Genomic DNA, 12,361 nt, shown 5'->3' on the forward strand with positions numbered 1-12,361 from the left:
GCAATGCTAGAGGAATTCTGCCCCGTTGTTAGTTTAACTTTACGATTCCGCCGAGGAAACCCGAAACGTGCTTCTAGCTCAATCTATCAAGCCTTTTTGCCTCACACCCTGACCAGATCGAAATTCCAGACACGCATGATAATGCTCTCCCTCCTCCTCCTCCTGTTGCTGCTCCAATATGTATGACTTACCCCCCACATGCACAAACTCACTGGTGGGAACGCACATCCGGCCTCGGCTCAGGCCTCCTCCCGCAGCTTTCCAGTAAATCCCTCTCGTAACATTCCGAGCAAGGTGCAAGCTGCTTTACAGGCAGATGTTTCCCCCCTCCCCTGTCATTTCACCCCAACAAGTACTCCTACCTTTTGCGCAAGGTGCAAGAGAATCCACATTTCCTGGGAAGTTGATGAGGAGAGGCCATGCATAGACACGGCAGCGGACGTGGCCTTTTCCACGCCGGATAATGTTCAGGGTCAAATCACTGGAGTGAGTTCTTTCTCCGCTGAGAAGGTGTGTGTGTGTGTGTGTTTGCACTCCACACGAAGAGTGTAAAAGGTGGGGGGGCTTCACATCTCCAAATAAGGGCAGAGGAATGTAAACACGTGAGGCGGAGCTTAGGGGAAAGAGGTGGGCCAGGGGAAAGGCAGTAACTAGACCTCTTGCCCTGTATCAGGGGGACTACCCCACTAGGCGGGAAAAAAAAAAAAAAAAAAAAAAAAAGAGGCTGGCCCAGAAAGGATCAGAGAATAAAAACCACATTCCTTCCTGCACTTTTCGCTCTTCAGGAAGATACTTTTTAATTAAAGCAAGTGGCAGCCCGGTAGTCCTCCTCCTGCTTGTGTGTCATTAAATCGCATTCCTGCCATCTTCAATGTAGAAAATCGTCCAGAAACAGATGTGGCTTGACTCAATTATGGGGTTCTGTAATCACATTTTACCTTCATCGTGGATGGTAAACTCTAGAGCGGGGATTGTTTTTGTGGTGTTCTTGCTTGGTGGGTTGTGGAGAGCAAGTCAAAAACATGCAAAGATTCATGGAGAACTATGTTGACGTTATTAGCTTGTACTAATGTTCTGATCGCATAGTGTGTAAATATGGCAAGTATGGGTTTTGTTTAACTCATTTGCTCCCAAAAACGTATAAACATGTTAAATTTTAAATATTGCCATGGGACCAAAAATGTATTTATACTTTATTTTTTTATTTTTTTTTATTTTTTTTAAATGCTATAGCATACAGAAGGCTTTGATGCAGCTTCTGACCTGAGAGGTCGCTTAAAACAATGGTAGTTATTAGGGATGTAACAACAACAGCAATATCGTGATATCGCGATATCGTCGTCACAATATTAAAAGCAGTACATCTGTTCAAAAGTCAGGTTTTTTTATTTTTCATTTGTGAAGTTCTAGCACCCTCTGGTGGCTAGTTTTTTTTAGTGCAGTTTAACTTTCACAATGCATGTTTTGGCCCTTCTATGTTTAAAACCTTAACCCTAACCCTGATCAGATGAAGGGAAATGTAAAACCGAGTCAATATGTGGAGGAACTCAATGTGTGCGTGCATTAGCAAGTAAGTGCCTCAATTTTTTTTTATTGTGCCTTTTTTGGTATCGCCAACCTCCCCTCAATATCATGATAATTATCGTATCGTGACCTTCATATCGTGATAATATTGTATCGTGATGTTTGGATATCGTTACATCCGTAGTAGTTATTACAAGAAAGGGCCAGCAGGTGGCAGCAGAGTATAAGACATCAACCAGGATATGTTGCAGCAAGCTCTTTTCTCCAGTGTTTTCAACAGGTTTGTGAATATTGATGAAACTTAGCTATATTCTACTGCTAATTGCAGCAAACTGAAAACAGATCCAAATATACTTTTTTTCCTGATGAAAGAAGAGACTCTAATGTTTCTTTTGGTAGGTTCCATGTCTTTATAGCAATAGAACACAATATTCTGTGGGCCTTGCAAAATCAGTCGAAATCTAGAAAAACAGCCGGGAGCGAAGGAGCTTGTTTCAGTAAAAATGGCTGGGAGTGATTGAGTTAAAGGGCAATTCTACTCGAAACATTCTTTACAATATGTTGTATGTTCCCCCACTAGTCTAAACACAGCATTCAGATTAATATTGCATTTGTAAACTACAAATAAAGCAGCAAAATCCACCCGTTTCATACGTCTCAGGGGGCGGCCATTTTGCCACTCGTCAACTGAAAATGACATCAAAATTGCTCAAGGTTATGCTAACAACCAATCACGGCTCAGCTTGTAAATGTCACATGATGAAACTCAGAAAACAGGTGAAACGTGATTGGTCGTTGCCTGAGCCCTGAGCAACTGTGATGTCATCTTCAGTTGACAGCAAGTGGCAAAATGGCCGCCACCTGAGATGGATAAAACCGGTTGGATTTTGTGGCTTAATTGATATTCCACAAACACAATAATAATCCGAATGATGTGTTTAAACTAGTGTGTGTAACCTGCTAACGTTCAAAGTCAGCTGGAAGAGGCTCCAGTTCTCTACAACCCTACTACAGAAAATGGATGGATGGAATTTGACTATATATTCCTCAGTTCCTCAAAAATATTCTGAAATGTATTATGCACATGCCACATTGTGTATTTATGATGAAAAGATGATTTGTACGTTTTTGAAAAAGATTTTTGGCAGATAAATGTGCTTGGTTTAACTTGTGTGAAAGTGGGTCACAAAGTAATGAGCGTGTGGGAATGTGACTCCCAAAAGCAAAAGAAGTTAAGAATTCCTGAAGTAGCAGAATTAAGCCAAAATTGTATGTATTACTACAGCGCGTGGTCAGTCCCAAAACAATCCACAAGTGTCACGTAGCTTTTTGGAGGTCTGATCTACGGCTATGCAATTACCAAATGTCATTGCTTTGGTCCTAAATTCCTACAATTCCAACATTCCGAATGTCAAAACTTGGAAACACGACTTGGAATGACAATGATGATCCAAGCAACTACTCAAAACAGCAAAGTAGTGACTAAAAGATGAAAGCATTGTGAAGCTGTCAAGCAAAATTAACACCCAAATTTGACTACTTATAAAAAGTAAGTGTGAATATCTTTGTGTTCCTTTTTGAATGTTTACATCCCAAATGTCTCTTCATTATTATTATGACTACAAGTAATAGAGACACTGAAGATTTCAATTCATTCTCACGCTTGAAAACAATCAATTGATGATATATAGAGTACACATACAGCACATATGGACCACATGACTTCCCTGTCAGTGGATGTTTTAAATTTTCCCACCATTGTGTCAACTACTGAGAAAGGTCAAGAACATGTAGCTTATGTATTTAATTGGCACTGACGGTGACATGACAGGCTGACGTTACCTTTAAATATCAACTTCCTGTGAGATTATATAGCGTGATGAGAGAAGGGGGGAAATGTACCTATTCACTGTTTCTCCTTTAATAACCAACTTCCAAACGTTTCCAGCTGTTAGTTGCTCTACAAAGACACCGTTTTGACAGTAAACACCCTCTCCAAGCTGCTTTTAAATCCCACTCTTAACTCACACGTAGGGATAAACACACTGACTGGAAAAAAAAAAAAGCCATTGAAGTAAATGAGTTCTTTCTTCCCGCTTCAACACACACTAGCTTAGCACGTTTGTGGCAAAGAGTTTTGAGACTTCCTCAGGCTGTGTCGCTTTGGAAGCTGTCAAAGAAGGGGACGCCATGTCTACCAGGCTGCTGGGAAGAAGATGTAGAATTCCCACAAAGTCGCACTCGGATGTAGTGTTTACATGAGAAGGCAGGGTTGTAAATATCCCACATGAATGCTTCAAAATCAAGCAGGGGGTGGTTGACTGCAGCTATGTTCATGTCTGCTCTTTTTTTTTTATTGAAGCATAAATGTTTATGTGAACATAACAGCTCATTTTCATCCAACGTTCATAAAAGTGACTCATGGGAATTGGGTGGATCTGTATCTATTCTGGGAGGCTGTTGTGAATGGCGCGGTTGCGTGGAGAGCGGTGACCACGGAGAGGGCAGCACGCCGCCAGTCTCTGACTGTCGAGGCGCTACTGAGGGTGTGCGACGGTTCAAGCGCGCCTATTCATTTGATGGGACCGACAAAATAGACATGCCCTGAGAACTAAAGTCTCTGCCTTTGAAGCCGACGCTCGCATACAACAACACTCCTCCCTTCTGCCCTACTGAAGACATTACATGTCAAACTCGTTTTCCTTCCTTTCTATAGATTTCCATTTTCAAAAGCACTTGACCTCATTAGCGTTGCGGATGATCGGGAGTCCCAACTGGCTTATTTTTGGGCAACAGGCAGGATACATACTCTCATACTCTACTCATATTCTTGGGATAAACCCATAATTGGCGCTGATATCCAGCATTTTGATGAATATCGGCATCGGCCATTTTGTAAAAATCTGATGGTCGATAATAAATCACTTTAAAACTGAGTTAACTTGAGTATACTATTTATTAGAGCTGTCAAACGATTACATTTTTTAATCAGATTAATCACATCTTAGAATTCTGATTAATCATGATTAATCACTCATTCACTGCCAGTCATTATAGAAAATTTTTACATTTCCAATACTCACGTGATATTACATTCAATAATTATATATAAACCGAATCTACCAAATAACAGAATAGACTCCCTACTTTTTGTCCCGTCCCGTTCTTTTATAATTGACAGCAGAAAAATGTAGGTTTGCCAAAATACAGCCATTTCTCCCATGGACTCTGAAACTGTGTTTATTTCCTATAAAATGGGGCTATGATGTCATCTACCGGTGGTTGGGCATCAGTAAAGTTGTTTCCAAGTTTGATATTTACAGTGGAGCATGCTCAGATTCGCCCCCATTTAGCACCGCTCTAAAAAATACAATTGACAAGTATACTTGTCAAAGGCAGTGAATGAGTTAAAAAGGCTTTTTATCAACATTTTTTAGCAGCCAGATTTGAAGAGTTTATGTGTTATTTGTTAATTCTTTCAATATTTAATGTTGTGAGGATGTCTTCTGCATTTTTTTTAATCCACGACCCACTCTCATTCTCTTTTTCTAATCAGTTAATTACATGCAGAATAAAAAAAAAAAAAATGACCCCAATAGTTTGACATGAACAAATATTCTGAATGTCATTTATTATATGCTTTACTTTAATGCTTGTAGTTGTGTTTCTTTTTTTGCTCAAATACAACATGTGCTACCTTTAACGTAACCATCTGCTGTAAAGCTAAAGGATCATCTATGGTCGAAATTAATAGTGTGATTAATCTGCGTTATTACATGATTAATGTGAGAATTTTTTGTGATCAATCAATGAGTTAACGCTTTTGACAGCACTACTATTTATTTAAAGTTAACTTTATAAGAGACGCTGCTGAGCCTGGAAACTCCCTGCAACACAGGTGTTTCGAATGATTAGCTAATCAGCAAGGTTGCATGAAGCCAGATAACGATCCTCAGGTGTGTTGGCTGAGAGGGACATGGAAAGCAGGCTGGCTAGGGGTACTCGAGGACCGCGGCTGAGAAACAGAAACTGTCGACAACAATCAAGGAGCTCTTTATTTGCTTAATTTTTTATTTCATTTTCTAAGACATGCTGATAAGTTTAAAAAATAAATAAATAAATAATAATAATAATGGATATCTCAAAAGTTGTTTAATAAACATATTGTCACACTCTTTAAATAATTGCTTAAGTTTTTTTTTTGCAAAAAAATTATATATTTTTTTTGCCCAAATCATGTCCTCATGATGCAATTGGTTCAATTTTTTTGTGTTTCCTGACAAATCTGAAGATTTGATCTGATTTAGGGGATTATTTTAAGAAGGCGTCAATATGCTTAAAGACAGTTGAGCAAATTTAGAGTGAGAGTTTGTATTTTCTAATATTTTGACACCAATATTTTCCCTTTTATCAAAATGGATATTGTCTCCGAATGTTGGTTATCGGTCTCCTTGATGACTAATAATCGGTACTGTATAGCTCGAACATCGGCAATCAAGAATTCAGACTCACATTTGCACCCACAAAACAATTTACAGTCTTCCAATGTTTTGGGAATGTGGGAGGAACCCAGAGTACCTGGAAATGTTTTGAAACTTTGCCTTACCATTTATTAACGGTTTTATGATGGTGGCAATTTGACCCAGTAGCAAATTAATTCAGTTGACATCATTTCCGATGAGGAACATTTTTGCACCCTGAACTGTGAGCTTCCAGTTTTACAGTGGACCCCCAATATTTGTGGGGGATAGGCCCACAAATAGCAAAAGCCATAATAATTGTATTGAATATATATCCATCCATCCATTTTCCAAACCGTATCTTTCTTAAAAATATTTAAAAAAAATATATGTAATAATAATCTCCAGATAGGTGATGTACTGGGTGCTGAACTGTGAGTATGCAGGTGTCCACTATGTTTCATTTTATTGCTTGGTGCATTGTAACTTTCTAATATCTGTCTAGGATTCACATAAACGGAAACCTAATATTTGCTGAAGACGATATAGAGTAGTACTCACTTGCTAGAGTACCGTCAGCCTCACACATGTTCTGGTACGAGTCCCAGCGGATCAAGGGGTCAGCAGTATTGTAGTCCACAGTAACATCCACGCCGTTATGCCATCTGTCAGCACCTGAAGCCAAAAGAAACATCAAACCTAGCAACGACCTCCCTTTAGTCCAACTTGGGGAATATCGTGCCGTAATAACTTCTCAAATATCACAACGCAGAGCAATGCAAAAATCATCATAACCAACTGTGTTCATGTCTACCATCCATGTGTGCAATTCTCATGTCCAAGGGAAGACGTCTTCATAAGAAATATGGATTGCATATTTGCTTGGGGCCAGACGACTCTTGCATGCCTGGCACGGATAGCATAAATCTCTTCTTTATGTTCCCAAATCTTTCACTAAAGTATTACTTACTGCTGTATGTGACTTTTGCACAATATATATAACAAGTTCAAATAAAGGTTGTTTGTAGGGACACTCACCAGTATGATAACTGGAATTGTTATATATTTAATACGGGTTTTCTTACAAATATTTACCGTAATCATGTCACGGAAATCCACCGTAAGCAAAACTACCTGTGTATTGGATCTCGTATATTGTAATGTACCCAATTTTGTGACTAGTGTGTGTGTGTACAGCATATACCTGTACACACAAGCACACTTTCTCTCCATCTATGATCCAAGGAAGCACACACTAGGGCTGTGCAATTAACCGAAATTCAATTACAATTTCAATTATTAAACTCCACAATTACACCTTAAGCATAATCATAAAAAAAATATTATTAATACTAATTTTTGAGTTGTTTAAATTTATAAATTTGCACCTTTTGTTAAATTTTAAAATAACAAATTTAATACATTTTGTTAATTATAGTGTTTCAAGGAATATCATTTGCCTTACAGCTAGGAATGTTAAAATGCTAAAACTTTGTATGTACAGCAAAAAAAAAAAAAACATTTAAGTGACAGTTTGAGACTAGGATAAATACGTGGAGTGAGTAGTGAATATCAAATCAAATCAAATCACTTTATTTCACTCTTTAAAATAAAAGAAATGAAAGGGGACAGAAAGAAGTAAAACTTGTTTTGTCTGCCCCTAATCAACACACACAAAAAAGAATCAACACAAAATCAATGACAGCAAGCGGTCAAGACGCTTTTGGTGTTACAATACTACCAAACAATTCAAAAATAATTCAACTGCATGTCCTTTTATGATATTTTATTTTTGCAGTAAATATGCTTTTATACATTTTTAAAAAATACAAATAGATTGAGAAGATTTTGCTTTACAATCCAAATTGTTCCATAGACTGACACCTTGAGTTGAAATACATCATTCTTTTTGTTTTGTTCTGTATTTAGGTTTAGAGAAAATGTATATTCCTCTTAATTTATACTCACTTTCCCTTTTTATAAATCTAGTTTGTATATTAACTGGTAGAATTTCATGGTAGGCTGTATACAATATTTTAAGGCGGTTAAACTCCATCAATTCATTAAATTTAAAAAAATCTTTAGTTGTATAAATAATGGATTTGTGTGGTCTCTGTATGCACAACCCAAAATAACGCGGATTGCACGTTTCTGTATAAGAAAAATGGGTTCGGTGTAAGTATCACTTTGTTTTATAGTGTTTAGCTTTTTAAAAAAAAAAAAAAAATTATTTATTTTTTATTTTTTTACACTTGAGAATGTTAAAATGTTACTTGACAGCTATAGTGTGGATAAGGTTTTGGGTGAGGGTGACATTTTGAGCAACACAATGATTCACTCCGCAATACTTTCTACGCGAGTGATTGTTTTGTAATTACAACAAATAGTAAGTCAACCACTGTCACTACGTAAAAAAAGAGGGAAAAAGAAGGAAATAAATCCAACTTACCAGGAATGTTTTCCGGCCCATCTGAGAAAAACAGCTCGACTTTGCCGTACTCAGGAAATCTGGAGTCTAAAAAAATAACACGTGTTGATGAGAGAACGTTGGGATTGTGTTTTTGGTGCAGAGCATTATTGGTTAAAGTGCCAAGAAGTGTAAATTAGACACCAGAGGTGGCAAATCCAGGTCCAGGAAGTAAAAACCCTGCCACAGTTTGCCTTTAGCCCCTTATGCTAGCTAGCTAGCTCCCTAGCAAGTAACACAGCACCCGGGGAGCTAGCTAGAGAGCTCGCTAGCTAGCACCTGGGGTAAAAGCCAAATAGTGGCAGGGTTTTTACTTTCTGGACCTGGGTTTGCCACCTCTGTTAGACACGGTGTGCTCCTTGAAATAGCGGACAAGTCGAGACCTGCTGTTTTTTTTTGTTTTGTTTTTAACCTTTGTTGGCGGCTTCCATGTCCTCTTTATCGAACATCAGCTTATAGCCCTGCACTGCTCCCGTGTGGAACTGCAGCCTGAAAATCACCTCACGCTCTGAAGAAACCTCGCTCTTGTGGTAACATTTAATCTAAAATAAGGATAAAGAAAATACAGAGAAGCTGAAAAAGAATACTGATGTCATTTGGGTATATTGTGCACTGTTTATTTTCCTTACCATAATGTCCCCTTTGAGAAGCTGGGCAGGCTCCAGGGTGACGCAGATCCGCCCCCTGTGGCCTGGACCGATGTGGCTGTCAGGGGGGGAAAAAAAAATAAAAAATCAGAATCAAACTAATTATGTACTCAGAATAAGGTTTAAACAAAGAGTGATGGCACCACTTACTAAATTCCAGACGAATATACCGCTTGCATTCCCTGGTAGACTTTGACATACGGCCGACATACTGGGAACAAGGAATTATGACAAACTTTCACTCATGTTATTTTAGAAATGAACATGCAAATTTAAATTACTTGGGAACCTCATTATTTTTTTACATTTGTATGACTGATAATGTTAATGCATGTGACAGCATGTAGCTAACAGCTGATGGCTCGCATGGAAATGACAAGAAAAACGTGACATTGTCTGCCAGATGTTTTCATAAAATGAGTTATTTTGGTTTTATTTGTCTTTGGCTAACTTACTGAGGCACTGAGAATAGGATCATGGTCTTTGAACTAATGACTCGCATGCGAATAACAAGAGAAGCTTCTCAGCAAACTGTTTTGGCCACGTTACCTTTTAGGCTTCTTCAAAGGGTGAGTAATTTTACTCCATTTTAGTTTTATTTTGCTGTGGCTAGCATAATTTCACACTCTCATGACAGTTAACCACATCCCTTTAACATATTTTTACACTTGTATGACAACTTCCAAGTGTTAAAACGTAACTTTCTTTGCATGGTAGGGTGGCTCAAGTGCTCTCTCTGGCTGCATTTGGCCCACAGGTCGTAGGTTTCTTCTGCTTTAAAGACTGCATGTGTCTGAGCATGTGAATGCATGCGTGCGTGTGAAAAAAAGCACAAAAAAAAACAAAAACTCTGATGTGGTCACGTCTCATGCTCTCCGAGGCGCTGCAGCTGTGTGTGGCGGTAAACAAAAAGACTTTTCACCTCCAGAGGACTCAAAGTTGGGCATTCCGTGAAGGATGATGCAGTGCAGGAATAAAGGCGAAGCGTTGATCTTCATGGAACCGCTTAGGAGGCTGTTCAGGATCCAAACGTACCTAAAAATTAAAACACCTTAATCAAAGTTGGGCAGTCAAGTATGGAAAGTTTTAAGAATTCAATTCATGTTTCAATATTCCTAATATTTTGTGGTTTGACTATTTGCATATGTATGACTTCCTGTTGTTTTGGCATTTATTCAAATTAGCAAGCCATCAACATTTTCTTCCAAAATGTATTGAATATCCAAATTGGCTAATTTACAAAACTAGCAAAAGTGGTAGCAAAATCCTGCTATAGCCAATTTGATCAAATAGATTGTGTTAGCGTCACTATTAGCAACCTTAATGCGATAGCTGTGATAGCTTTTATGTTAGCTTACTTTGATAGTAATAATACATTCAGTCTTAGTTTATTGTAATGGTACTATTATGTGGGTATGTTTTTTTTTGTTTTTTAAATCTCCTTTACCTTGACGTCAAAGCTATTTTAGGTTGAAGTTCCTTAAGTTCCTTATTTGATCAATTTCTCCCACATTGATAGCATTAGCTAAAATGTTTGTTTCTGTATTTGATGGATGTATCAGCTTCAATATTAGCTAAACTTGACAGTTAGGTTGCCTTGATGTGATAACCGTGTCAGTAGGTTGATATTAGGAACCCTAACCAAGCACTTTTTTCGGAGCCCCTAAGGTGACATGGTAGAAAAAACAACAACTTTGCGTTCCCTTGCAAAACAACTTTGCGTTCCCTTTTCGAGAGAACACAAAGTTGTTTTTTTCGCCAACCATGTCACCTTAGCTGCGCCGTAAACACTTCGGGGTCATCTTCCATGTGAACAAAAGCGACGTGTAAACAAAGCAGTGGAAAAATACATGCTCCATCCTAGTTGCTTTGGGAAAGCTTTCCCACTGTTTTGTTTCATGTTTAGAAACGTTCCATCCTCGTCGCTTTTGTTCACATGGAAGATGACCCGGAAGTGTTTACGGCGCAGCTAAGGTAACATGGTAGGCGAAAAAAAACAATTTTGCGTTCCCTCGGAAAACAACTGCGTTCTCTCGCAAAGATTGCGAGGGAACGCAATCTTTGCGAGAGAACGCAAAGTTTTTTGCGAGGGCACGAAAAGTTTTTTTTTTCTTTTTTCTACCATGTCACCTTAGGGGCTCCGTACTTTTTGGCACGTAGGTAGGTTGTGGTAGCTTTATTTGATACCTGTTCTAGCATCATTATTAGGGACATTTATTAGCCTTATTACTGGCTAGTGGTTTTTGTTGTTAGCTTTACTTTGCTAGCTACTGTATGTTTTCTTCATGTACCTTTTTTTTTTTTGGTACGTATATCTTCACTACATTATTAGCTTCATTTGATAGTTCTAGTTTTGTTTTTGGCAGATTTGTATGCTTATGCCGAATTAATCATGTGATAGTAGCTTCATTACTAAGTCAATTTAACGGTTGCTGGTTTGGCTATCAAAATAACTTCTTTTTTTTTAAAGCTATGTTATGGCAGATTGTGCTTTCTACATTCGTTGTAGCTTCACTTTTAGACAAATTGGATTACTGATGTCATTTACTAGTTATGTAAGCTAAATGTACTATTTATGTTGCCTTTTGCTTGTGGCTCTTATTACGTGTTTAAATGTTTACATCCACTGTATATTGGTAAAGAAGGGGAAGTCAAGTATTTAATCATGATAATGAAAAAAAAAATCAAACATTGCGTAGTAGATGCCGGCATGTCCCCAAACGTTGAGTTGCTATACCAAAAATGGTTTTGGTTCTTACCGCTTCTGTGAAGGCGTCATGAGAGCAGACACCTTATCATCGTAGTATTTCCTCATGGCGAAGCGGTCCAACGCCTGATCAGCACTTTTAAAGAAAATGGGGGTGGGGTGGGGATGACAATTTATTAAACACTTCCAGCAATGATGACGCAAAGAGATTCAACTTGTGCTGCCCCTGTAATTAAAGTGCGTTAACCCTGACTTGTACAAGGTCAACACAGACACACATGCATACACATGCATAATGGAGAAGAGTGAAAGTAAGCAGAGGGACAAGGGATTCCCGCAGAGAGGAAGAGAATGGCAGCTTTAAGTAAACAGGGAGGCGGAGAAAAGGGAGTGTGTGCACAAGTCGGCCATTCAGGCATCCCTAAAACCAACAAGCGTGGGGGCCTTTTCACCCGGACCCTCGTGCCTCCCCCCAGATCCCCCCATGCAAATCTATTCTATTGTAAATCTAGCGCATTGTTTTCCAACTCTTCCTCTGACTCTCTTTTTTTTAGGA

At 38.5% G+C, this 12,361-nt stretch overlaps 1 protein-coding gene across 2 annotated transcripts in view; it reads right to left on the reverse strand.

Annotated features, from left to right (window-relative positions):
- tns3 (tensin 3) overlaps window positions 1–12,361 on the reverse strand; it is a 49,873-nt gene that overhangs the window by 22,538 nt on the left and 14,974 nt on the right. For both annotated transcript variants that reach the window (XM_077520103.1, XM_077520093.1), the window contains exons 6-12: window positions 11,858–11,941; window positions 10,021–10,133; window positions 9,249–9,309; window positions 9,081–9,156; window positions 8,864–8,993; window positions 8,434–8,499; window positions 6,546–6,659 (exon numbers count right to left, since the gene is read on the reverse strand). In XM_077520103.1, coding sequence (XP_077376229.1) covers window positions 6,546–6,659; window positions 8,434–8,499; window positions 8,864–8,993; window positions 9,081–9,156; window positions 9,249–9,309; window positions 10,021–10,133; window positions 11,858–11,941 — 644 coding nt within the window. The remainder of the gene's footprint in view (window positions 1–6,545; window positions 6,660–8,433; window positions 8,500–8,863; window positions 8,994–9,080; window positions 9,157–9,248; window positions 9,310–10,020; window positions 10,134–11,857; window positions 11,942–12,361) is intronic.

The sequence above is a fragment of the Festucalex cinctus genome, chromosome 1 (genome assembly GCF_051991245.1).
Source record: "Festucalex cinctus isolate MCC-2025b chromosome 1, RoL_Fcin_1.0, whole genome shotgun sequence".
In the NCBI taxonomy this organism is placed as follows: Eukaryota; Metazoa; Chordata; class Actinopteri; order Syngnathiformes; family Syngnathidae; genus Festucalex; species Festucalex cinctus.